Source organism: Spodoptera frugiperda, chromosome 9 (assembly GCF_023101765.2).
Source record: "Spodoptera frugiperda isolate SF20-4 chromosome 9, AGI-APGP_CSIRO_Sfru_2.0, whole genome shotgun sequence".
In the NCBI taxonomy this organism is placed as follows: Eukaryota; Metazoa; Arthropoda; class Insecta; order Lepidoptera; family Noctuidae; genus Spodoptera; species Spodoptera frugiperda.
This window is the reverse complement of record NC_064220.1, coordinates 10142564-10170356: the sequence shown is the minus strand read 5'-3', so window position 1 is coordinate 10170356 and position 27793 is coordinate 10142564. Positions and strand designations below refer to the sequence as shown.

The 27793-nt window shown below is 36.6% G+C and overlaps 2 protein-coding genes across 3 annotated transcripts in view; one reads left to right on the top strand and one right to left on the bottom strand.

Annotated features, from left to right (window-relative positions):
- LOC118271277 (protein kibra) overlaps positions 1-7509 on the bottom strand; it is a 61742-nt gene extending 54233 nt beyond the window's left edge. The window contains exon 1 of one of the 2 annotated variants that reach the window (XM_050696086.1): positions 7350-7509. Coding sequence is in view for 1 of the 2 variants with exons in the window: in XM_050696085.1 (XP_050552042.1) it covers positions 5431-5558 (128 nt within the window). In the remaining variant the exon portion in view is untranslated. Of the gene's footprint in view, positions 1-5430; positions 5897-7349 lie in introns of those variants that run through there. The other variant, XM_050696085.1, reaches the window with a different exon arrangement.
- A 491-nt stretch (positions 7510-8000) lies between these two features.
- On the top strand, positions 8001-15796 carry LOC118270901 (protein FAM114A2). The gene is made up of 10 exons (XM_035586700.2): positions 8001-8299; positions 9596-9802; positions 10228-10422; positions 10834-11056; positions 11503-11754; positions 12162-12287; positions 12720-12861; positions 13186-13374; positions 13771-13894; positions 14435-15796. Exons 1-10 carry the CDS (start codon positions 8117-8119, stop codon positions 14507-14509), a joined length of 1716 nt encoding a protein of 571 aa, XP_035442593.2. The 5' UTR covers positions 8001-8116; the 3' UTR covers positions 14510-15796.
- The last annotated feature ends 11997 nt before the right edge of the window (positions 15797-27793 follow it).

Below are 27793 nucleotides of genomic sequence, written 5' to 3'. Positions count from 1 at the left end.
AACGATATCTGTAGCATTGAAATCTTCTCATTATGCAAATATGCAATAGTTACAGAATGTAGAAAAGCAATCACAAGCAGTTGCTCGTTGCAACTTCGAATACCGCCCTCGAAGTATGGCAGAAATGTTGCTAATGGCTTGTAACGATGTTTGCCGGCAACTTCACGACTGCACAAATGATACTTTCCCAGCAGTAGAAAGTCAAACATTAGGTAGGAATGGCACCAAAGCGGCTCCATTCACATATCGTTGTTATTAGAGCGGTGTCAAGACCGGAAAGTATGTATTAAACAGGGGCCAAACAAGCAGATATCAATGTGCGCGAACGCATCGCCAATGAATGGGAGGCGCCGGGCTTCTGCGAATGTTTGTTGAGGAACAAAATTCCTCGCTCCATTGTTTCGTGAATGATCGACCGCGTGGAATGGGGTCGGGGAAATATTTGCGATTTTTACTGCTACACACTGTTGCCAATTTCTTTTGTAATACTACAATACCGCAGGAAATGTATGCTTACAGCACTTGCATGAAGACCAATAGAATACATTGCAAATAGAAGTCCAGTGGTTGGCAACTGCAGTATTGCAAATTGTGTTACATTTAAAGAATTTTATACCAGTATTAAATGTAAGTAATGTAAACTTGAATTCATATTCATAAGCATTTTCGCATTCCACGCTGCATTAGTTGGTTCCAAAATGTTCAATATCGCTAAGGATTGAGGTACACATTGGAATAAGAAAATTGTTTATACCTACTAGTCTGCTATCGCATATTTCACCCACGCCCAAATGACGGTTCGTCATCAATTTATTCAAAATCAAGGATTTGTGCCAGTTTGCCTTACAGCGCGACAGCCTCTGTTTATGGACACTTTAAAATTAATCCATTCACGGTATTAACATGTCTTTTCATACAAATAAATGAAAGCAAACCAGTCATCTATGTAAGTCTTAAGATCGTATATGAAAAGCTTGATTTATAACTATTCAAATTACTGTCAAGAATGGCAGAGAATTTTACGATCATCATGTATTGTAACTTTATTATCTCTGTATTATTACAAACGAAAACAAATTAAACCCATAAATACTATTATCAACAGAACATTACTGATGTTCACCTTATTAAGTGCCTCGTTAATTACTTTCCCATAAAAAAGAACTTTCTTTAATGAATACGCCCGTAAATAACGATATTAATTTTTATTAGACGTTTTTAAGTCGAATAGCGGTAAAGTATCGGTTTCATTCCATCATCCGACAGATTGGAATCTTACACTTTACACGGGCATTAATTTGTCCTTAACGTTTATGGAGGAAATATTAAATAGGCAAGATTCTTAAAGCAACTTCGCCTGGGCGTCCTCCGATGGCTAATCAAACACTCTTATGCAAATCAAGCAAATAGTTATACAATTTTATGAGCGACGACTATCGTCAATTTATCACTCCCTATATGGGGGAACAAACATGCAGAAATTCCATCCGACCATTCCAAGCCCCGCTATGTCGACACACCATATTTTGCAAGTTTATCATTGCTTATGCTAACTTCATGAAGTTATGGGGCAGGCCCACTACACAAATACATGTTACACCATTTATAGACTTCTGAATGGCAGAACTTAATAAAAGGTGTAACATTGCAGAGATATGGAAACTAAAATAGATGTGCATAACAATGAAAAAGTCGTTACAAGTAGGTAAACAACTGCTTTATGACGGCATATAGATAAGAGAAGAATGCCAATTTTGATTAGAAATGAGAGCAGAACAACTTTTATCGCAAACTCACATAGATAACTTTTAAACGTTCGTGATTTTAAACACATTTTCATTATTGCCTTTGACAAACAGATTTTTTGTCGATACATCACATAATACATGTTTTGAACCAACTCTCACCTTCAATCATAGATACTTCATATTATGCCTCGAGATGTCTAGTTGAGATTAATCGGAACGTAAGTATTTGGTATCGATACAGGTTGGTTTACGAAAATTCAAATTTTAATCGTCTATTCGCATTAAGTTGTTGAAATCAAAATAAATCTGTAGTGTAGCCGTCGGCAGCGACGGAGTCGACGCGCGTCTGGGTGTATAAAATCGCCAAGGACATATTTATCTGAGAGGAATGCGTAGAATAAACAATGTTGTACGCTATTTCGCGTCCGTTCGCCGCCACGCGCCGCACCCTGCGGTTCACACACTAACAAACGTTTTGTAAATCTTCTTTGCAAAAGATAGTAAGTTCAACAGAAGTCCCATTCAGTACCTAATCAACTTGAAACTTGAATAGGTTATGTGAACAAATAAACTTATTTAAATCGCCCTCCATTAAAGTCAAGAAACGTTGTAAAATGCCCAGCCCCTTTAACGTTACGCATGAGGGGACTCAGAAGTTGTGCAGTGCGTGGGAAGCACATACTTGGGTTACACAATCTTGTGAAGATACCTTCGTTAAACACGATTGATTTTATATTCAAAATCTTTCTATGAACGCTGATTAGATTTTCATATAATTATGGGGTATCGCTGTCCGGTTGCAATTAAAGGTAAGTATAATGAAGCTATGCATCGTTTGCTTAGCCCATTTCAATGATTTGTGATTTTTGTGATATTTTCAAAGGCTTCCAGCGCAGTTTTTACAACACCTTTTTTGCTTACTTACATGTTTATGAATTCAACATCTTATAAAACATAATTTTAACTAATTCAAATGTATAAAACATTGTTTTTCAACAAAGATAAAGGAATAAGGAACAATTATATTATAAAATTAGCCATCACGCCACAAGCTACCCAACCACAGACATGCTGATCGCATTGAAACATTCCAACGCGAGCATCCTTGTATTTCCCACATATAATTTGCCAGCACCTATGTAGGTACACATAGGCGACTAACGCAGATTTCACTCGCAACATAGAATTATGTATTAACGATCAACTGAACGCAACACTCTGGTATGCAACAGAACAATGTACCTGCTTAGTGAAACTGCATTCAACCGATACAATTAAAGTAATAAACACTGGCAAACAGAGGTATAAGTTCCCATTCGCTTGTTAATCGACGCTATCATTGTCTTTGCCGCTTCCTTGCTTAAAGACACAATGTACAGTTTTTTCACAGTTCACAATGCGTAGCTGTCGAACACTTCTATGTTGTTTACTTTTTGTCTCCATCTATTTATGCCCCTCATCTAGTTACGTATCACACTTGTCTTCGAGATCTGCGAAAACCGCAAAATGCTTATTCGCACGCAACATCTCGTTACAGAAGCATTTCAGAAGCCACTTATTACCGTAAATGTATAGTTTTAGCGCCCAACGACACTATAAACTTCTATATCTTGTTAAAATAGCCTTATATATCGAAATCCAAGGGTAAATATTCGTAACAAACGAAGATCTCAAGTCCTCAAAATGAGACCATTACATCTGCATTAAAAACTAGGTCTACTGAACTGACAACATTCTTATGATAGGTAGGCAAATAATTGCATTCTCCCAAAGGCACAACTTGACGTGAGGGCACATTTTTCATAGTACGTTTAGGTTCCGTATAAGGTTAATAGCGTCGTATGCGTCCGAGACGTGGCCGGGTTATTTTTAGCATTAATAAATTGGCTTAGTGGCTCCGTTTATTGTGTGCGCGTTTCGCACAAGTAGATGTCGACGTTGGAGTGACATCCGCGGTACCTCCACTCCACACACAAATTCTAGGTCAATTTTGACTGGCGTTGCTCTTTTACTATGCACAGTGTTTTTCAAAACAATGCTCTCAGCAGTTTATTTTAAAGCAGTAGCTGCTTTTCGATCTCCAAAGTTTCTAAAGTTTGAATTCTTATATTGTTTGTGTTTTTCTGTTAAAATATTAAACTGTGTATATTGTGTTCTTTCGATTCGAAAATCCATATCTTCACGTTTGGAATTTTACCAGGCTGATAACCAATGTCTCAAATATCATATTGTAAAGTCGACTGTAAGGAATGCAGTTTGGCAAAAGGTTCAATAAAAATACCACTTTATGTTTCCTGTGTCAGCAGTGAATTTTATTGTGGTGTCAATGTACCGGGACCAGATTCTCGTGTGCTTTCTTAACTTGAATCAATTTAATCCACATTCGCATTGATGCAATATTTGTTCAGTACTTAATTCGGTTATAAAACTGAATATTATCGAGATGCCTGAATCGACTATAAGTCTGTAATGGCATACAAAATGACAATTTATCGTATGACTTCGTCTCTCCGGTTTAAACATTAACTTCTAAAGTTAGAATTAAATGTTCGCTTGTATGTTTGCGATATAACTTCTTGTAGGTAATTAAAAGTGCAATCGTTTTGATACAATAAATCGGCATGATATTAAATGTTATTCTGTTTTTTTTTCACATACACCACTCTTGATAAATCTTATTACTTCAGCATGCAACAACACAAAGTTTTCTGTCTCACTTGTAATAGACCAGAACTAGACATCCCTCCTGCTAATTGTTACACCGTTTAGCATCACCAAGTGATAATTGACCGGTTTTAACTGTAACCATGCATTTTCAAGTGCAGGTGTAGTTTTTAAGGTTAACTTTTTAAACAATAGTGCAGGTGTCAGTTTAACTATGGTAAATAGATACGGCTAGAGACATGATCGGTATTTAATAGGGATGTGTTGTGCAGCACCTGCAGCTTGGTGAGGTGGTGAAGGGGGGTGTGGGGAGACGGCGGGGTGGCGGGGCAGGGGGAGTGCGCCGCTTTAGAAAGGCGCGACCATCGCCGCAGGCCCGGGCCGCATTCTACGGCCTGTCATTCACACCGCGCAACTTGCCTATGCATTGCATTCCATCTCCCACCGCGTTCTCCACGCATCGGCACCATACACACACGCGCACCTTACGAAACCACCGACCGCACCACCATCTAGACAACATGCCACATTCATTCTTAACACATAAACGCTTCATCGAATTATTTCTGCGCCAGTTCAGCCACTAACATTGCTATGAACCAGTTCCGTGGCCTCATTAACCGCGTACTGACTGCTCCGTTCACCAAAAACGAACCCATACGAAAACAAGACCACAATACACATTCCAAAGGATAACAAATGATAACCATAATTTGTGTTTAGCTCATTTGTTGTCACTAAATAGTGGAATGTCGTGTGAAATCGAGGTTGTCGCGCATTCTTACCACTAGAGAGCAGCAGCTTCGCGGCGACGGAACAGTTTGTTTTTCACGATTTATTCTACTTTAAAGTTGCGTTTAACACTTTTAACTTTAACACAGCTAATTAATTCACGTGCACTCCCGATTTTTACGTCCACAACACTCAAATTCAATCAGAAAACGTTAGAAATCGCATTGGAATGTAAAGTTTTGACATGGGGCTCTTACGGGTTAACACTTCTCTTTGGAAAACCTACCTGTCTCGCGGGTCGATCCACGTCGTTTTTCTACTGTTGTGGTCGATGAAATACAGTTTTCCGTCAAAGTCCCTCGCGTAATCCCATCCGTCGGGCAAGGGTATCTCACCGTTTCGTCTCCTTGGCATATTTCACTGATTAAATCCATTCAAACGAGTAACGAAGCACACTCGCGAACTAGCTACACGGCCATGTTGAATACCTCATTACGAGGTGTGACGTCACGCGGGATCGGCCAATAGCGGCGAAGGGCCCCCACGATGGAATGCGGCGCGTACGCGAGCGCGAACACACGAAGCGGTTCCGTACGTCACTCGAGCGATAGCAACGATACACGCGACCGCACCACGCGACCCCGCGTCGCCGACTAAACCCCGCCGACTCGCAGCCACGTTATCACCGCACATGATAATATTCACTACCAGCACCTACTGTCTAAATGCATTCCTCGGCCATCTAATGTTTACATTACATGGTCTACTAGTGCCGACTGACTGATGCTATGTACGGTGCGGAGACTGTAAAACGAACTGGCAATGTAAGCAAAAAGTAGGTAGGTACATACCCATTCAATCTATTTACGATTCCGCTGTATAAATATGTATAGACGGGCGTGTATACGTATAGATCGCATTCCACAGCGTATGTACGTATATACGAGCATACATACAAATTACTGATACAACGTATACCTATATAAGTACGTTTATCTGTTGCTATATTAATATTGTTGATATTATATACTTACAAGTTAATGTGTTGTGTTACGATTATCTTGTAGTTTTATGTGACCTACTATTTTTTAACTGGTAGGTGTAAGAACTTAGAAACAAGGTTACAACTGACATTCCTTCGACGGAAGCGATAATTTAGCGTCAAAAGTAGGCAAGTAACAAGCTTTGCAATTTTTGTGTTCAAATTATTTAAATACGCAAGAAATTTATAAACATTGTGCAATTTTATTTCTTTTCTAAAAACACAGATTTGTTTTTTTTACGAACCAGACTTCATTTAGTACGAATTAGGAACACTGATGATAGAGTCTAGCTATGGTGATGGAACCTACAGACCGTGGTAGAACCTAGAGACGATGGTAGAGGCTAAAGAGAGATTGGTTAAACCTAATTATAGGGTTTTTTTTGAGGGGAAATTACATCCAATAACTTCTCCCGCCTTGGGCGAGACGGAAACTACATCCAATAACTTCTCCCGCCTTGAGCGAGGCGAAAGAGAGTGTCAGACTCTTACAGACTAAAAACCATCCTGTTCCTACTCCTGCTTTTCGAGCCGGAGCCCTAGTAGGTACTTAGTTACAAAGTTACATGTACTTACCTACTCATTCTTCTAATAACCACGAATGACTGTCTCAGAAACACTTGAATTACGTGCATGAAAGAATAAATAAATCACAAAGTACCTAGGTATAGGTACCTCTAATTAAGAACCCACCAACTGCCCTTGAGGGATAAATGTTCCCTAATCTCCTCACCTGATGGGTCCGGAAAGTGTTCGAATGGCGATCACTGGCCAAAAGCCCTAGCTGCAGCCTCCCGCTAGGTAGACTGACGTTATCGACACAGTCGTGGGGAGAAAATGGATGCAATAATTGAACTAACTATTAAGAAATTAATTCCCTTAGTTCTTCATCACATTCACATAGGTAAGTGAATAGGTACCAAAGCAGGTACTTAAAGAACATCGCAATCGTAACTTATAGGTAAACTTTTATACCTAATCAATTGGTGAATACAATTTTTTTAAATTAAGTACATTAGGTTATCGACTGACCAAAGTAATTAGTAAAGTGAAATGTTTAATAGGTGCCCAAATAGATACATTCCTACGTAGTTATGCCTACCTGCGTAGACATCGTTTTAATTCATTACCTACCTACTAATAATAAATAGATAGGTACTTACCAAAAAACTGGTTTCCCAACTGTTATACCGCAATTCCCATCCCGTAATTAGTTGTTGAATTGTCTAAATGCCAAACATTATCAAAAATTAATTAAGATAAAAAAAAAACAATCAAACTTCGACGCCAAATAATTTTGTAATTAATAAGTAGCTAAAAAGCAAGTTGACAGCAAGCAAGCTATATTTGAAAGTAATAAATTCACAACAAACTACGACACAATTAATAGATGATTTTATAACACTAAAAACAAACTTTTCACACGATTTATGTAAACATTTACCATTTTGAAATTTTCGCACAATTTTTTCCTATCGAATCAACCGTCATGCACAGATCATACTTTATTCAGCCTACTGATAATTTTATGTTGATAAAATAAATTATTTTTCCAATTCAAACCTCTGCATATAATATTATTAAACATTTTGATACTAATAATGTTCATGAATATAACTCCTATGAGCGAAAATTATATACAAAATATTTATTTAATGTTTATAAATTCTATGCTTAACATTGTGATGACAATGCACTTATCATTCTTTACTGCTTTATCTTACGTGGTTAAACAAGGACAGAGTATACGCTAGTAAACAAATTCTCACGAATGGAACGCAAAGTACAAGTTTCTGACATATGAATGTCAAATGTCATGTGTTGTTGGCAGTTTTGTCAACACGTAATTCGCAGGAGGATATAATTTCCAATACAATAATTAGTTCACATTTAAAGTGAAACAGCTGGGAATTTAAATATATAAAATAAAATGGCTACGAGTGATAGTGAGGACTTTGAAAGTGCAGACGAAGGTCATGGAAGTCCAGACAAAAAAGAAAGAAAGAAACGCCTATCCTCTTCAAATTACAGCGACAACGCATTAGAAACTGAACAAAAAGCTTCGAATACTCCTAAAAAATCTAGTAACGTTAAAAATGTTGAGGAAATACCGGTATGTATGATGTTAACATTGTTGTATAGTTTATAAAGTATAGACAATAAAATCCTAATTAAATAATTAGTCTTAGTGAACCCAACCCTTGTTAATAGCTTTGAATCATAACTCGACTTAACAACTTGTTGTATTACATCAGAATAATGACCATCTAACTGGAAAGTTTCTCTACTTTTATCTTGAAGATTTGAACTAAAGATCAACTGATGTATTTCTACTTCTCTACTTTGAATCCTAAACAGCCTAGATTTCAAAGAAAAGTACTTTAGTATGGGTTTTCTTTACATTTAAAGTAATTGAAACAACAGCACATTTGGTATAGGCCTGTTCAAATAAATTAACCAATCAGAGTGCCAAACACACTCTCATTTCAATTAATTTAAATGTAAAGCAGACTCGTAATAAGGATACAGATTACAAAAACAACCACATTTTTGTGTCAAAGCTTCTACTATATGTAGTATAAAATATTAGAAATATGTAACATTCTATAATCACACAATTCCAATAACATTATCTTATCAGGAATATAAATTGTATTAAATATCCATAAATTATACAAATATTTTTATCACATAACATCCAACATCCTTAAATTCTTGATACTAAAACAATATTCATACTAAAATAGTTTCTGCTATAAATTGAACAAAATATTTAATTAATGCTGCTTATATGACCTCACGATGTTCATTTGTTTTGCTAATTATTTTCAAACAGCTGCTAACATTGTGGAATGTTGCTATAATTTACTTTGGGCCATGCAACCTTCAAGGATGATTTCACATGTTAAATAGATAATTTATAAAGGCTGCTTGACTATTCAAATATTTCCTGTGTCTTGTTTTCGCTTTAAATACAAAAATGTGGTCTTGTGTATACATAATGAGTTGCCTCGATTATATAAATTATTATGACAATGTTTAAAAGATTTATGTGAAAATGTTATATGTATTTACATGTTATATTTGACACATCGAAATTTTAATAAATATACAACAACAAGAACATCATCCCGTATATCCCCGAAGGGGTAGGCTGAGGTGCACATTATGGCATGTAATGCTGCTATAATATAATCTACACGCACTTTCCACCATTTGTGTTATAAGACCCATGTAATAGGGTGTGAGCCTATTGCCATATACTGGGCACAATTCTAGACTACTAAAGCTAATGCCGAAAAATTATCAAAAATCCCAGTAGATACTTTGCCCGACCCCTTGTCTGGGAATTGCAACCACTCAACCAACGAGGCAGTCAGTTCAATAAATATGAGATTCTGCTTTCCAGAAAGAAACCGATGGTTGGGATGATTTTGACATAGATGACAATGAACCCGCACCCACACCCGCACCTGCAAAGAGTAATGTACAGAACCAGAATAAAACAATAGAAGATAAACCTAGCAATGTAAAGGAGAGTAAAAAGTCTCAAGATACCGGCTGGGATGACTTCGAAGACTGGGGAGAGGAAGATACCTCCAGTAATGTACAAAAGGTATTGAGTGCAAAGGTAACACGATTTAGGGGGTTACTCTTGAATCCAATTCCGATCAATCGACATCTATATTGTGAAATTTCTCTTAACTCTCTTGAGTTGCAACACTAGCACCCATTGTATTGTGTGGATATTGAATGAACTAAATGGTATTGAGTTTGGCTTTATATTCCATACTCTGAATGTTAAAATTGAGGTTGTATAGTTTTGATATTGAATGTTGAAATTTTATTGCATTGACGATGAGATTTTTTTCAAGAATAAACACCCATATCCTTATTATGAGCAATGTTTTAAACAACAGTCTCTAACTCAACCTGATTTGCGATAGAGGAGGCCCATAATCCAGCAGTGGACTGTCGCAACTTATTGAAGATAATGACCCCAATCGTTATTTTATGTGTACATTTTCACACTATTCACAGCCAGAACCAAAACCAGTTCAGTCTAAACCGCAGCCAGCTCAAAGCCAAAAACCAGAGCCTAACATCCAGGAGGTGACAGACAGACTGGCTGCAGCATCCACTGGTGGTGGTGGGTGGGGCTGGGGCTGGAGTGTGGACTCCTTGCTGAGCACCGCCACTGCTGGTATCAGTACCATCACCAGTCAAGTTTCACAGGTAATAATTGTCACTGTACTTACTTTATCATAATAAACAAATGATTTGATTTGGTAAGTAGCAGTCTGTAAAAACTTCCAAAGACATAAAGTACAATTTCTAGTGAAATATAAAAAAAAAGAAATAAACATACTTTTCTTTGTCATTTGGACTGTTATTATCTAAGTGCACACGCACTTTCCGCTTCATTATTTTAGTCCTATTGTAATTGGGTGTCCATGGGCGGCGCTGATCGCTTACCATCAGGTGACATGTCTGCTCGTTTGCCACCTATTCCATAAATAAATAGGAAGATTAGAAAGCAAGCTTAGTTCCAAATTGGCTATATGTTATAACTGAGAATTTTGAAAAACTTTAGTCGTAACTCTCAGTTTCTTATTACTGAATCAAGACATTGTCTTCCACTTTCAGGGCATATCAACAGTCCTAGAAACCGGTATTGGTGCCCCTGACCCAGAAGAGTTAGCAAGAAGATCAGTAAAGACCAATGAGACGAAAACCGACAGACCTGCGCCTGCGCAGGAAGCTGACAAAAGACCTGAAACGGGAAGTGAACAGGAAGCAAGTGCTGGAGATGCTGCATTCCCATTCGGAAGTCTGTTATCTGGTGTTACCAAGTTTGTTGAGACTACTGGTAAGAACATCAATTTGTAAATGGTTTAAAAACATATTATAATGACATTTATCCACTGACCATTTCATGTCTTCACCATTCTGGCAGAAAGCGGTTGATGGTTACGAATCAAAGCTAAAAAAAATGAAATGTCCAGATGACTCAGAAAAAAAAACATTTAGAGTAATGAGCTAGTTAGTTATTAATTTGAAGCTAAAACTTATCAAGACTTTACTCTATAATTTACATTATAATATCGAAAAGTACCAGACATTTAGCATGATTAACTAAAAATCACGGTATTATTAATAGAGAAAATCTCTACTACAATGAAGAGTATTACTGTAACTTAAAACTAGTAGAGTTTTTTAGTATATCTCTACCATTGTTATTATAAAAACTTAGTATGATAGTAATTCATCAATATTGGAACATTTATAAAATAAACTCCTAACTCCTAATTCCAGGTACAAAAGTAATACACGGTGGTCTAGATACTCTAGAAACTATAGGCAAGAAGACGATGGAAGTTCTCCAAGACGGTGACCCTGGACTGGCCAAGAAGCGGGCCATGCTTGGCCTGGGAGCTGGTGATAAGCCAGTCCTTTCCCAAGTCCTCAGGGAGGCCAAGGCCAAAGCAGAGGAGGAGGATAAAGTGAGAGAGGAGAAAAGAGAAGCCAAAGAGGTGCATTATGAGAACCTCTTTGATGATTTTGAAGGTAATTGTTTAAAAGTTTATATATTTTTTCAAGGGGTTTCGATGTTGCTTCTGCTTAAATAGAGTTTTTATTGTAATTGTTACCTTTTTTTAAAGATGTAGAAAATAATTAGAATTTTGTTAGTTGTCAGTTTAGTTGTCTTGAACATAACTTCCGGACAACTAACTTACTAACAACTAACTAAATTAGAGATAACTCTAGGACACTTATTAAGCTTCACGTTATTACTTGCTAAACCCGCGACCTCGCCTGCGTAAGCAAAGGAATAAAGCTTCCCTTTATCTAACTTTCCAGCCTCGTAACTATCTGGGCCCAAAAATTATTTCATGAAAACAATCTGTTGCAACAAGAAAGAAAAAAAAAAAACACGATTTCGTATTTTAAATGTTTTTTTACTATAATTCCAGGCCTAGTACACTTAGAAGCACTGGAGATGTTGTCTAGACAAGTGAGCATGCGCATAGAGGAGAGGATACGTAGCGTGGACGTAGAGAAGAGGCAGGATATTAAGGAGACACTGCAGCAAGTTGCTGGTAATGATTATTATCTTAGTATTATGATTTTTTTTGAGGGAGAAATCATCCAGTGCCTTCACCCGCCTTGGGCGAGGCGAGAGGGATTATCAGACTCTGATAAAGACCCTTCCTTTTTCTGCTTCGAGCCAGAGTCCCGGTAACCTGTTACGTTGTACGCAGCTCCGGATCGTCTTATTATTATGCTTAAAACACAATATTAAATTGTATTATTCCTGTAACACGTAGATATTCGAGGGATGAATGGATATTAGGAAATTGTTCTAGTTTCGATGCGACCCATTTTACAGTTACCTACAATTTTAAAGACACGAAATTGCAACGATACATTAACATGCGGGAATAATGCTAGACGCTACACTTGTTTTTTTACCACTTATAGTATGATTATGCCATCTCGATATACTAATAAAACCTAACTCCTATTGCCAGAACTATGTGAAATGCCGGAAGAAGATGATGATGACGAGGAATCTCCAAGCGAAGATCTGTCGAAGCCAGACGCCTTCCATGAAAGGCTGCAGACTGCTACACAAGACCTCGGGCTGAAACTGCAGTTCCTACCACTGGTCAAGTAAGTATCTGAAATGATTATCATAGTCTGTCTACCCCCGTGGGAGACAGGCATGAGATTAAACCTACATACACATATATTTACATTATGAAAAGTATGTTAAATCGAGGAAAAAATATTTTTAGAGTGTTTTATGCTACCATCGCACCTTTTGAACATTTGAGATTTCTTAAAATCGAGCATAATTCTAGTTATTCTACAAAATATTAAAATTTTTGAAACCTTCTTTCGATAATATGCTCATGGTTCTTATGAATGCTTTACTAAGGACCAGTCAAACGAATAACCTACACAGACTTACCCTTATCTTATTACAATTTCCAGGCAATACACAGATGTCCTAGCCTACCTATCATCACCGGACGCAGACTCAGTGAAGTCAGTGTACAAGCGGGGAGTGTCGAGTCTGGCACAGGGCACCGCTCTGTCAGTGGAACAGTACCACAAGGCGGCTGAGATGCTCCTCGTCAAGACCCGAAGGTCCACCGCTGACGAGGCTGATGCTTTGACACAGTAAGTTGTACTTTAAGGTCTTTAGTATAAGGTCTTTATTTAAGAAATTGTAAATAATAAAGTTAAATTGTTATTGCTTACATAATGCTTCGACTGCTTCTACATTTGTTTTATTTTTTATGGTATAAGCCGGTAAACCAACAGACGGATCACCTGATAGTAAGCAATCGCTGCTGCTCACGGACACCCGAAACACTAGAGGCGTTACAAGTGCGTTGTCGGCCTTTTGGGGGTTAGAAATTTAAGGGTTGTTGGGGAATTGGGGAATTAGGGATAGGGAAAGGGATTAATTGGGCCTCCGGTAACCACACACCAAATTGCGACACTTGACCATCAATTAATTTAAAATTTTATCTCCTTTAATCTCTCTTCTCATTTCAATTCTCTCTATTCCAGAATGACAGTGGTGCTTACAAAACACATAAGCGAGCTGGCGACACTCTTCACGGAGAAACTGAACGCACTGCCATCTGACAATAAGGAACAAGTCAACACATACATCACCAATATATTCCTAGAGGTAACCTGTGTTATATTTGTAGTAGTGTTGTAATATCGTCCTTATTTTGTGAGGAATATGGCCTAAAGTAAGTTACCAGAGATTCAAATATGGATTTAGATGTCGATCGATTTGCTTTTAAAAAGAGATGTATGTCCTGACGGACTTTTTATAATATAAACCAGTAAATGAGCAGACGAAGCACCTGATGGTAAGCAACCGCCGCCGCTTATTGGGGAATCGGGGGTTGAGAAGATTGGTAAGGGGGTAATTGGGGCTTCGGTAGCCTAACTCACACGACGAAACAACGCTAGCCTGGTTTCACATCGGCTTTCTGTGAGGTCGTGGTATCACTCCGGTCGAGCCGCCCCATTCGTGCCGAAGCTGGGCTATAAGTGTGGGGCACTTAAAAGTACGTCTTGTAAGACCGAATGCATGTACTTGAAATATTACCATAAGATTTACATAAGTTTAATAAGTGAAGTAAATCACATAATTTTAAAGATAAACCCTGTCTTTATTGTGTAGCTAGTTTTAAATTTCTATTTTATTATCTTCCAGGCTGGCAACAGTTCGACGTACATACAGAACGCGTTCCAGTTGGCGTTACCTATACTACAGATAGGTGCTGTGTAGATGTAAAACAATGTTAATATTTTGTACACACTGATCAAGAATTTTACTGCCTACATACAACCTAATTGAACCAACAAAACAATGTAACCAAAATTTGTATTGTGAAACTATATCATCAATTAGTTTTGCGCGATTCGTGAACGCGCGGTTCCCGCATGTCTGAACTAGCCCTTAGTCTGAAAATATGTTGAAAACCGCATCACTCCTTTTTTTAGTCGGTAAAAAATATATAATTAGTCCTAAAATATAATCTTTTCTTACACTTTAAAATGGTTCCAAAAAGCGATAGGAAATCATCAATGAATTGACGTGTTTTGATGGTGTTCAAATTAATTCCGACTAGAATATTTTTGATCAGTGTTTTATAGATACATGTGATATTGTAAAATGTTGTTATAAATATGTGTGGTTCAAAGTTTATTCCTAAATGTTTGAGAGTTTAGAAAGGGGTACGATTATAATCTATTGTTAGCTGTAGAGATAAAAACATATACGAAGATAAATAAATATGTACTGCCATTCCGTACTATCATCCATATAAAAATGTCTTATTTTATATTTGCGCATACCTCTTTATGTTGCGCAACATTGCGCTAAGATTTGCGCAAATGTAAATGGAACGCTGACGAAAAACGCTTCAACTTCTTTTTTGTTTTTATTAACAAAAATGATACAACATTTTTGTTTTAGTGTTTTTAATTAAACATCAGTCTTAAGCAGTTGATTACAACTATTATTACATATAATAAATTAACATTTAATAAAAAAAAATATGAAGTCATATTTTTTTTGAAAGGAGAACTAGTTTTTTACCATCCCTTGTTTGCGGCGTTTGGAAGCGTTTCGTTTACACTCACACTTTAATGTATGTGCTATGTGCTCTCTTGTTTTATTCTTCTTGTAAACTCAAATCATTCCCTTCCTTCCAATAGTTCCAATGCAGTTTAGAAAAACATGTGTAAGTACACATCGTGTGATTTTTGACGCATTTTATCTAATTTATTTCTTCTTTGAACTCAGTACTTACCTCACATTCACATGCAGCTAACAATTGATTATAATATTTATTAACTTTAAAACTATATCACTTCTAATTAATTGTTCAAATCTTGGGTCTAAAAAGAAAATAAAATGTTCTTATATCAATAAATATTAATATATGTGTGAAGAAATGGCGAATTTTCTCGAAAATCTATAATAAATGTTTTATTTACCTACTATACTTACAGATATGTATGTGAATATGCCTAATATATTATGCATTTAATAGTAAATGATTTTTATTAAGATGTTGTGTTTTCATTTAAACTTTACATACTTACACACAGGTACAACAGTTACAATATCCATACAGTGACATTAAAATGTTCCAGATTCAATAGATTTGATGTATCCCTATCTTTTCCTATTATAATAGGCTAGTTTTCAACTAGTCAAAGTCGAAATAATTTATTTTTGACTGAGGAAACTACTACATGTTTTATAGTCTAAAATCTTCGATAAATGGACAATAAAATTTATTTAAATCGGACCAGTAGTTCCAGTAATCAGCGCGGTCAAACAAACAAACAAACTCTTCAGCCTTATATATTAGTTTAAGTTTAGATTACCAGACTTACCTACATTCATTATAAGACACATCTGCTAAAATTACTCTTTAAGAGAAATATAATTGTTTATGATTTCTATATTACAAAAAGAACAATTTTAATTGCAAAACCAACAAAATTGAACATAAAACTTACTAGTGTTAAGGTTCATAATCCCTAAACTAAACAAACTGAAGAATCGTTGAATAATAAAAATAAAATGATGTCGGTGGAGGATTATGGCGAATATCGGCCATTGTGTCGACACCTGTTGCGTTTGCGCTTCTGGCGATAGCTTAATATGGACATACTTTTTCAAATATTATCGTAAAGTTGCGCACGCGCAGCATTTGAAAATTTTGGATGTACTTTTAAATTAATATGAAATTTATAAAACCTTAATCAAAATCTACAAGACAATATAAGCTAGTTTCATGATAACGTTTCAGTGTGTCTTTTCATGCTACTTTGACAAACAAATCTTAGGGTGCTTTTCCACCAGAGATGTGCTATGCTGCGTTGCTGTAGAGTGTGGATGCTTTTGGCTTCCACAAGGGATGGCTTCCCTACTATCAACACATCGTATACGAGCTGCACATTTTCCTCGCCCATCTACATACATCGCTTAGTATCAGTGTGAACGGTCACAGTTTCCCAGTTTAACTATTACATTTTAGGATCATAGCAACATACATACCAGATCTCTGGTGGAAAAGTCCCCTTAAGCTTGATCTTTCTCCATTTTGCCCACAACGGAGATTAATTTCAAAACAGAAATGCTCATACAAAGTCACATCCACTATAAACCAACACACAACAAAAGCGCGCCGCACAATGAGCGGACTTGGTTGAGAACACATCTGTTCCTTCACAAAAGATGCAAGGGTTACTCCAACGTTTCGCTAAACGTTAGAACCGTGTCATGTGCATGATTGATTCAATAGTTAAACCTCTGGACACGTTTCTATTACATCTCCATCCCTTTGTCCAACTCGACAGCAAAGGTACGTATTTTGATTGAAAAGATTGTGTTTACGTATCTAACTAAATGGATTTTCGGCTTGCAATACCTAACCGGTACGTAAGTAAGTTAAAGTCTAAATAAGACTTTGCTTAAGAATTTGTTAGGGCTTATGTTGAGAGGCTGTGTGATAGAAAACTGCATTGAACCGCAAGGTGCTGGATCGCTACCAACCGGCTGAGTTGGAAGTCATGTTCAGTAGTGGTCTAATCTTTTTACATCTTTCGTGAGACATACTAAATTAATAATTATGTTATCTGCTTACTCACGTAACTGTTTGATGACTGAGTACTCAGTACCAGCGCGACAGTCGCCGCGTCATATGTCTAATGCTGCTCATGATTAAGAGCATTTAGCATGACTTGAAACTAGTCGAGTTCTTCTTGGAACAGTTACGTGAGAATCCAACAACATGATAATTTATTTAGTATGCCTAAACATCTTACCGTAACGGCGCGGTATAGCTCGTCGTTAACAATAATTTTATTAATTTAGTAGTGTAATCGTCTTAAAGCTGATACGACGATGACGACTCAATAATAAAGCAAGAGCATAATATAGGTGCAATTATACCCGAAGCTTCATAGGTAATTTATTATTGTAACCCCAAGCCAATAAACATGTTCGCGTGCGCCCCATTCTCATTAATAAAAATCAAAATATTTTGTACTTATTTCCACATATTTTGACCAAGGTAAAACCACCCATAGCCCAATATAAACAAAACTCATTTTACACATTCCTATCTCCTTTTCCTACATTGCATTAGTTTCAGTGTTGCCAACCTCAAATAACTAAAAAACAACAACTCAACTAAAAAAAAACAGTAGAAAGCGGTAGGTAAAGAAAAAAAGGCTAATTTCAAAATTTTGCTCATATAATTAAATAATAAACAACTTTTTTAGTTACTAGAACTCACATACATTGATATATTTATAATCACAGCAACATAAAAGAAAGTAAAATTATTTTTCAGTTTCATTTTCAATTGCCTCATCTTCAATATTTTCACACTCATTCTGTTCATATTTCACATTTTTCTTCTTAGGAGGACTTTTTCCAGTCGATGAATCACTACTCATTTTATCAAAAACTTTGTAATTATTATTTTTTCGAAATAGACGCCGTAATTCAAAGAAACTGTTCAAGGTGTTGTGACTTGTGACTGTAAAACAATACGCTACGCAAAACAAGACGCGTGTAGCTGTTATTGGTAAATAGGGATTTCCCCGTGCATCAAAATATAAAGAAGATATTGCCATCTAGTATCAATGCGTTTTATTACGTAGTGGTTTGTCATTGCGTTTTATTGCGTAGTGGTTATCGAAAAATGTTTGCATAGTAGTGTATTAGGTGGCGCTGAACGCGAAAAACAGTAGAAAATAGGAATGAAACAGAAAACATGGTCATCAATGTGAAAACAGCAAATCTACTGTTAAAACAGTAGGGTTGGTAACACTGATTAGCTTATAATTTCACACATGAATGATTACGTAATGATAGTGCTGACACGTGTTTTAATGTTTTTGTAAATTGATACAGCAGCCCTTTGTTTGTTTTGGGTTCATTGCAAATTATTTTAGACACGAATATGGTAATGACATGGTTGATATACCTACCTAATTACTTAGGTAAGTACCTATATAGAAACTTAGTTAACTTCCTTCCTAATGTTCAAAAACACTGGTTTTATTAGCCAGTGTTATCTGAAACTTTCCTATATTTAACAATAAACCTTTTTCTATGTTTTTGGACAATTAGCCAGTGTTATTTGAAACTATGATTCTATGATTTAACAATAAACCTTTATCTATGTCTTTTGATCATTAGTCAGTTTCAATTAAATGCTAAGGATTCTTATACCACTGAGCTTGATCTTCAGTTCTACGTATCCAAACTACTGCCAGCAACTTTTTCATACATTCATAACTTCATGCCTGTCTCCCATGGAGGTAAGCAGAGACAATGGACCGCCAATTGCTACGAATCCTACATCTTACCTTTTTCGCTTCATCAACAGTCATCAGTCTTTTCATGCATGCTCATCGGTCAAAGGTACTTTTAGGCAACTTTTCATTTCAATTCAATTTAGATTTACGGTATTTTATTCTTACACAGTTAAAAAAACGTACTAGATTCGTGAAGGTACCTAACAAAAAATATACATACATAACAATTTTCGTAAGACATAACTAATAAATTAATTATTATGTTATCGGCTTACTCACGTAACTGTTTGACGAGCAACTCGACTAGTTTCAAGCCATTCTAGAGGCTCATATTCATTAGCAGTGTTTCCGCGAGACACTAGTCGAGTCTCTCGTCAAACAGTTACCTACGTGAGTAAGCCGATAATAATTAAATAATATTCAATTTAAACAATAAATAAATCAATCAAACACTCTTTTCAAAACAAACACAGCTACAAAAGTGTATGTTCACACATAAATTGTGACTATTTTTAGTACTGTCAGCGTATTGTGTCGATGTCAAGCCATATTCGGCAACTGCCCGGGCAGGAAGCTTTGGGCCATGCATTGTAATTAGCCAGATCCGCCTCACGTGCTACCTACTTGGTAATAGTGATAGCAGATTGGTAGTATTGGTACATTAGTACACTGGCGATAACAAAAAGGAATACACTTAGTATAACTGAGTAGATACGTAAGTATAGTATCATAATTCCTACCTATACCCGTGATTTGAAATTAACTATTTTGTCTTAGTATTAGATACAAACCCACAACAATTTAAAGCTTAGATACGCAATAAAAAAACAATTAAGAACTTTCAAAGTAGAAGGATTCCTGCTATTTTCCATTGTTTATCTTATTTTGCTAACTTATTTATCACAATTTGTGTATCTCATTACTCATTACAATCCTTAAATTTTGCACGTCATAATTTTACTAAAAGCATACTAGAAAGGTATTTCAAAAAGCCCCATTTCACGAAAAGTCCGTTAAATTCAAAAAACAGATATCCCGCAGCCACTCAATGCAACACCTTAGCCCAAGGTGTTCTCAAACATCTGTGAATAATCCGTTAAACTTTGAAGAGCCCGCATAAACGAGACACATTTCAACAAATAAATCATGAAATCTTTCAAATAAAATAAATACTTAGGATTCGAATACGCAGGAAACATAAAAGCTTTATATATAGGTACATTTTTGACATGTATATTTTTATATGGGCCCATTTTTTTGGCCAGATGTGTAAGATACAAAGTTGAATGAATCATTTATGTACTACTGATTGATATTGCCGAAATATGGCAGCACGTTTTCGGAAGTCACGTTCAGTGTGACAATAGTCAATGTGGTTACATCATTGGACACTTTCTTTTGTTTCAGTAGTAAATAAATAACAGCGTGGAGTGTAGCCGGCAAATAGGCAATGGACTAGCCTTTATTGGCATAATGTAAGGGAAAGTTGATGTGTACGATAGAAACAAAATATTTCTGTTTACGATGTACGAATACTTACTACTTACTCTGTGGTCTGCCTAGTTAAGTTATCGGAGCTGCGGCTCGAAAATCAGGAGTAGGAACGGGGTGGTTTTTAGTCAGTAAGAGTCTAACACTCCCTCTTGCCCCGCCCAAGAAGGGAGAAGCCATTGGATGATTTTTCCCCTCAAAAGGAAAGAAAGATTAGAAAATAGGAATAAAAGGATAGGAAAGAAAGAGTCTTTCTTTCCTCTTTAAGTAGGTATAAAAAACATGACTGTAAATTCATCTACACGTACAACTTACTTACAAATATATAACAAAACAATAAGTACAGATCAGCTATAGCTCTGATCAATAACTTAATCATTATAACCGGTTGTAAAGGAAACCGTAGCTCCAGACATCTGTCGGGTAGCGCCGACCTATTTGTGGATACTTAAAGTACGGCTAATAAGGAGCCTGATATAATTACCTGTGTCTGATTATAATGAGATCGTGTATTGTCGTGGATACGTCTCGAAAAGGGTAGGCTTATTACTTAGTAAGCAGGTAAGCAATATTTTATTATAACTTTCGTGAGACATACTAAATTAATTACTATGTTATCGGCTTAGTCACGTAACTGTTTGGTCTGGAACTCGACTAGTTTCAAGCCATGCTAGAGGCTCATATTCATAAGTAGCATTCCGCGACACACGACGCGGCGATTGTCATGCTGCTACTGAAATGCAGCATGGCTTGAAACTAGTCCAGTTCCTCGTCAAACAGTTGTGTGAGTAAGTCGATAACATAATAATTAATTCGACCTTAAAACTCCAAAAAAAAGAGCGTACTCCTTTTAGAAGGGCAACGTATTTGTAACTCCTCTAGTGTAGCGGATGTCCATGAGCGCAACGCACCTGTGACTCCTCTGGTGTTGCGTGGGTTTGCTGCGCTGATCGCTTGCCATCAGGTCAAGTCTGCTCGTTTGCCCACTATTCCATAAAAAAACACATTTCCATTCACAGCTTTCCATAGGACTTCAGTATCACGCTACCACCACTAAACTCAGTCTACAAAGAGTTTACAATTTCGCAAATAATAAAAAAACATAGGTACTTTACACACTTAAAACTGGAACTAAATACTCCAATTGCAACATCCCGGATCTTCGTCATTCAGTACTCGTACAGAGTCCTCAGTAAATTGCGAAAATAAAGACAATAAGGTGGAAAAAAAACGCCATTAAAGTGCACAGTGGGCACCGCAGCTCATGACGTGGGGCGTGAGACAATACACCTCCACTTCCGATCCATACTATTTTGCAGGTAAAATTTTGTGTACGGTACTGTGCTGTAGAAAAGTGTTAGCGAAATGGTTTTGACTGGCTGGCCTATTTTAAGGCCATTGCCATTATTAGCTATGTTGATTGATTTTATTTCTAGGATAAGTATGTGTTTTGTTTCTATTTAATTAATATTAAAATGAGTTCCATTTTCTAAAAAATTATCTTGGGGTCGCCTTATAACACTAATCATACAAGGTGATAAAGGAAGTGTAACATTGATGGATAGTGAATATTTACTGTATATCATTTAAGGAGAGACTTTGAGATCTTCTTTGATCTTTGATCTTCGATTTTCTTTGAACTCGGTTGCGGTCGCAATGTTGTGAGAATAATCTCGACCAATGACGGACAAGAATGCGATCGAGCTCACTTTGAAAGTTTGAATTGATAGTTACAGAATAGCTTTAACTAGTACTTCCCTTAGCTATCTAAAGTATTATTTAGACCCCAAATCATTAGGAAAATCTCTATGAGCATTTAATATGGGTAGGTACAAACACATAAATCTCAAACAACAGGTGTACAACGTAGCACTTGATCACGCGACTGTAGCGGAAGCCGGAGCGGTGCAAGCACTCATTGTGTCCATTTCCTCCATCCGACGCCCCCTCAACGAGATGAATGGGCTAGAAAAAATATGTAGTGCAAAAATACCCTTAAATGTGATACAAATAAATGCAATTTGAAATTATCTTTTCTTTTGACAGTTTAAATAGGTTAGAAATGGTGTATGGTCTAGTTCCGAAAAGTAATTTGCGTATATTGTCGAGTAAGTTCCTTGTTGGATGAGTGGCTATAAGCATAAGGTCCGGGTGCGATTCCGAGTATATACTACGTAGTATTTTTTATAATGCTCGTGTTTCGGCAATAGACTTGACCATGAGGAGTAAGCCATTATACCAGCGTGGATTTTACTAACAATAGGCACATTTCTGCACAACGTACCTTGTTTGACGGGGGAAAACTTACACAAGGCGTAGCTTTTTGGGGAAAAAGACTAGGGAGTATGGGATTTTTACCTTCAGCACTGATAAACAGCACCGAGTCCTCCTGCATACTATACCTATATAGTTACGCGGAATAACGAAGCAGGCATTCCTTTCCATTCCTTCCTTATTTTAATCTAAACAATTCAAGAAAAGAGCGTAGTAGGTATTCCTTCTAAAAAAGCCGACAACGCACCTGTGACTCCTCTGGTGTTGCGGGTGTGCGTAGGCGGCGCTGATCGCTTACCATCAGGTGACCCGTATGATAGTTTGACTCGAATTCCATAAAAAAGACAACGTAGTCTTTATGTTATACCAGAAATTCTAAACTAATTTGTCTAAGGCCCAAATATTTAATATTACAACCAACAAACCAATATTACACCAATTACTTACTCCCTCCACCTAATCACCACCTACACAAGTACATTACTGTTTACCCCACAGCACCGACACACGCACGTGCCACAAAAATTAATAAACAATAATGTCCAAACAATATCAAGGAAATGATTACAGGGCAAAATTATTGGCCATATTGGTAATTGATAACTATGAACCATATGCCACATGGACCTTATAGTTTATGTTCTACAACCGTGAAATTAGGGACCAATGGTGCAGCCAATATGTCCAATATGACATTTTATTAATTATTAAATGTAATGACAATGTATCCGGTTGTATTTTGATTTTGGTTTTGCTGCCATTTTGTGGCACGCGATGGGAGTTTGATTGATTCGTTCTGGTGACACGTGGGGCTAGTTGCTAATTAATAACTGTAATTTCAGTTTCTATATTCGGTTACTGTTTTCGATATGTGCAATTCGGATCTTGGATCTCTAGACTAATGTAGGTTCAAAGAGCCATTACAGAAGCCACAGATGGAGCCCAGTAGTGCTGACGCCTGATCCAGAGCTGCGGACTACCTAGCTGTTTTACCAAATACCAGGGCTCCGGTTCGAAAAGCTGGAGTAGGAACGGGGTGGTTTTTAGTCAGTAAGAGTCTGACATTCCCTCTCGCCTGGCCCAAGGCGGGAGAAGTCATTGGATGATTTTCTATCATCAAAAAAAGTACGTCTACCAATGCCAGCATATTTAGAGTGAATTTTAAAAACAAATAAGTATTTGTTAAACCCTGATTTAAATCTACTTTGAAAAATCAATTTCTAGTCTTTGAAAATGTCACAACACATCCATATATCGAATTGACATCATTTATTAAAAATAACAACATCCGAAACTACCTATTATTATATACAATTAATATCCCAAATAAACTGTAGCCACAATATTTTCTCAGACCAGCATAATCAGGCAATTTGTAGCCAAATTACGTGAAGGTCGCTCCTGACATCATCATTATAATCGGAGATAAGTAATGTCCTTTACATTAGGTGCTTGACACTATATTGGGTTAAAATCGTGAATATTTTCTTAATGGAATGTTAGTAAACTTAGTCGACGGTTAAATTGTGACGGACAATTGCTGGACTATGAGCTTCCTCATAAGAGAGTTTGCCATAATTTCCACGTTACCTCTTGTGCTTACAAAAGAGGTGTTTGTCAACATATCCATGCTTGGCAGGCGGGTTGAAGGTCGCAATTTGAAAATTCGGGTTTATCAAAGAATGCTATTGCTCGGTCCCTATTAAACACGTAGCCTTAGTCGGCTCTTACGACACTCGCGAGATCAGTAGGAAAATGGAGTACCTAGTCTGTTTTTTAGGGGAGAAAATCATCAAATTGCTTCTCCCGCCTTATGTGAGGTGAGAGGTAGTGTCAGACTGACCGAGACCCATAACATCGTCAGCAACCCCAGTAGAATGGAGTTGTGAGAAATGGCGGTAAATCTACATAGTTTGCCACGGCTTTAATGGGAGGTTGTATTTAAAGCCGTGGCAGTTACTTTTAAAGCTCCTTATATATCACTATGACATGACACGCACACTCCCAATCTATTTGACGGTTTAGTTCAACGTTCCCTGATCTTGACCGTCAATTACTGAGGTCTGTAATTGATGTCAGGGACAGCACCAGTCTGATCTCACGCAAGGTGATGATGATTTCATTGCTGTATAAACATTTCAGGTTATTTCAGCTGTTTGAAAGTGCTGTTTCCAATCGAGAGATAGAATGTTATCTCGATTAAAGGTTTCCTGATTCTTTTAAATACTAGAGAGTAATGTAAAAACTCTGTAGGTATTGGTAAATGGGGGTATTTGGTGTCAAATTTACGTCAGCTAATCTTAGTAACGACATTTTCCTTTACGGATTCCTAAAAAAATATCTAGTGCTTTAGGAAATATACATTGTACAGTTGTACACCCACTTTTCACCGTTTGTGTTATAAGTTCCATGTAACAGAGGATAAGCCTATTGCTATATACTAGGCAAATTCCAGATTTCGTGTAAGAGAAATTTTCGAAATACCGAAAAAAAACCAATAATATTTTGCCCGACCCGGGAATAGAAACCGAGACTCACTTGCGACCACTCAGCCAACGAGGCAGTCCACTTAAACCTTAATCACTTCAATTTTTTACTCTGATTAGCACAGATTAAAATTGTAATTACAAAACATACCCACGTATTTTTTTTAATACCTTATTTGTAAAAAATGTATCGTTAAGGCAGTGGGTATTGACCAAAGCTTTGTTTGGGCGTTGAGTCACAATCTGAGGTCATAATAACGAACTTACGTTAGATAAGGTAGGCGGGAAAACATTTTTAACCTTCGATGTCAATTTGGCGGGAGAAGTGAGCGGCCATTTTGAATTGCTGTCAAAATACAAATAATTAGAGGTTATTTTAATTGTGATTGGTGAACTTATCTTTGTTATTTTTTTTAAACATAATGGTCACTAACAATATCATTAGAATTGGTTTATCCGTGATTATGGCATAAATAAACATGATAAAAATTCCGTTTCAAGTTCTAATGATATTATCTTTGTTAAAACTCAACAATACATATTTATTAGAAATTCCAATGGTTACGTAAATGGAGGACTGTTGCGTTGTGAGTGAGGGCTGGAGAACGTATCACGAGTGTAATGGTCCTGTACCACCAGAAGAGATGTGTTATGCTACGTAATTTACAATTTTTTTAAAAACGTTGCCCCACATTAGGATTTTCTCCTTTGTCGTGGGTGCGTTTACAAACATGCAAGTTCACATACACCTTATTTCGAGAATCGAACCCACTACACGTTGCCCGGCAGCCGAGCAGTCAACTAATATCTTTACTAGAACTTTGTACCAGACTCCCATGACTAATCAAAATCACTACTTGTGCTACCAGACACAAGCTGTTTGCTGTTTTTATGTTCACAACGTATTCTACGAGACACAATGGGTGATAAATGAAATTGCTAGCTTCAGACAGTCGGCTGGTACCTTTGTTGATACATTTTTATTTATTTTTCCAGAGATAATCCAGTCAATTTAGACCTTAAAACAGTAATGAAAGAACAAAAGGCAGGAAGCCAACCTTGTTTATTCAATATTGCAAAATGACTGGATTAAGACTGCTTTGACGTTCAAAAGTGCTTTCTCGGTCTATTTGAAATTAATAATTTTGACTTTAGGACCAGCCTTTTCCTAAATAATTTTAAACTCGATTTATTTCTAAAAATTACAAAAATCAAAGACGTTCCACAACATTTATTTTTTTCCTTATTTATTATAGTAAATATCTAAACTAATAGTTACATTTATTTAATCTTAATACTAAAATAGAAAATATAAAGTAATTTGCATTCTAATCATTTGTTATAAAAAGCAAAAATAAACTTAAGGTGCGAAATGTTACTTTTGGCTTGTTTGTAGTAATGTAGTAGACTTAGAAAATGATAACAGATTTTGAGGCGCATTTGAGAAATTATAAGGAGTGAATGCTTTGCAGCTTGTTTAAGAAATCGTCATCATATCGATTAGATCTTTCTTCAAAGAGGTAGTCAAGTAAAACCAAACTACACTAACTACTACTAAACAACATAGGGTGATTTTCCACCTGAGATGTGCTATGCTACGTTGCTGTAGATACGTTTGGCTTCCACCAAACATATTCATTGGTACACATAGCTTAGCACTGGTGGAAACGGACTCAGTTAAACTGTTTTATATGGAAAGATGCATGTTATGGATGCGTGTTATGTATGGATGGCTTCCCTATCGATACATCGCACTGCGCTTGTTCCTCGCACAGCTACATTAATAGCTTAGTATGTATCAGTGGAAGTGTCACATAGTTATCACATATTCGTAGCATAGCTACATAGCATATCTCTGCTGGAAAAGCACACAAATACTAAATGTAACTAAAAACAGAATAAAACCTTTGACCAAACCACGTGCGTTACGAAGTTAGAAACAGACTCTCGACCTTACCTGTATTACAAAATTTACCAAAACCGATTCGTTTTATTGACATTTTATCAAATAACCAATAAAGTATCCAATTAACGTGCCAACCGTTTAACACAAGATGTTAAACATACGTATAAAATGCAGAATATTCGTATAGTTGGGTAACAAACAAGAATCGATTTTTTACCTGTGCAATCCTTCGCAGTCAACAAAATCAGAGAAATAGCAAGCAATATTTTTTAAATCGACCTTGAATCAGTACTAAGACCTTTGAAATACTTAACTCATTACGACAGAGTAATCATAAAAAAATAGAATTGGGCAGTAATGTCCACTTTATCTAAGCAAGACTGAGATAACGATGTCAGTCGAATCTATAAATAATTTACGCGGGAAACTTCGCACCTTACTACGGCCAACAGCGACAATATTTCATGTTGAATGCCATTATTTATACTGTTGGCTATTCTTTCTTCCCCTTCAAGAGTCCACCTGTATCCCTGTATAAAAAGCGTCCTTGCTTCCATTGTTAAGGTTT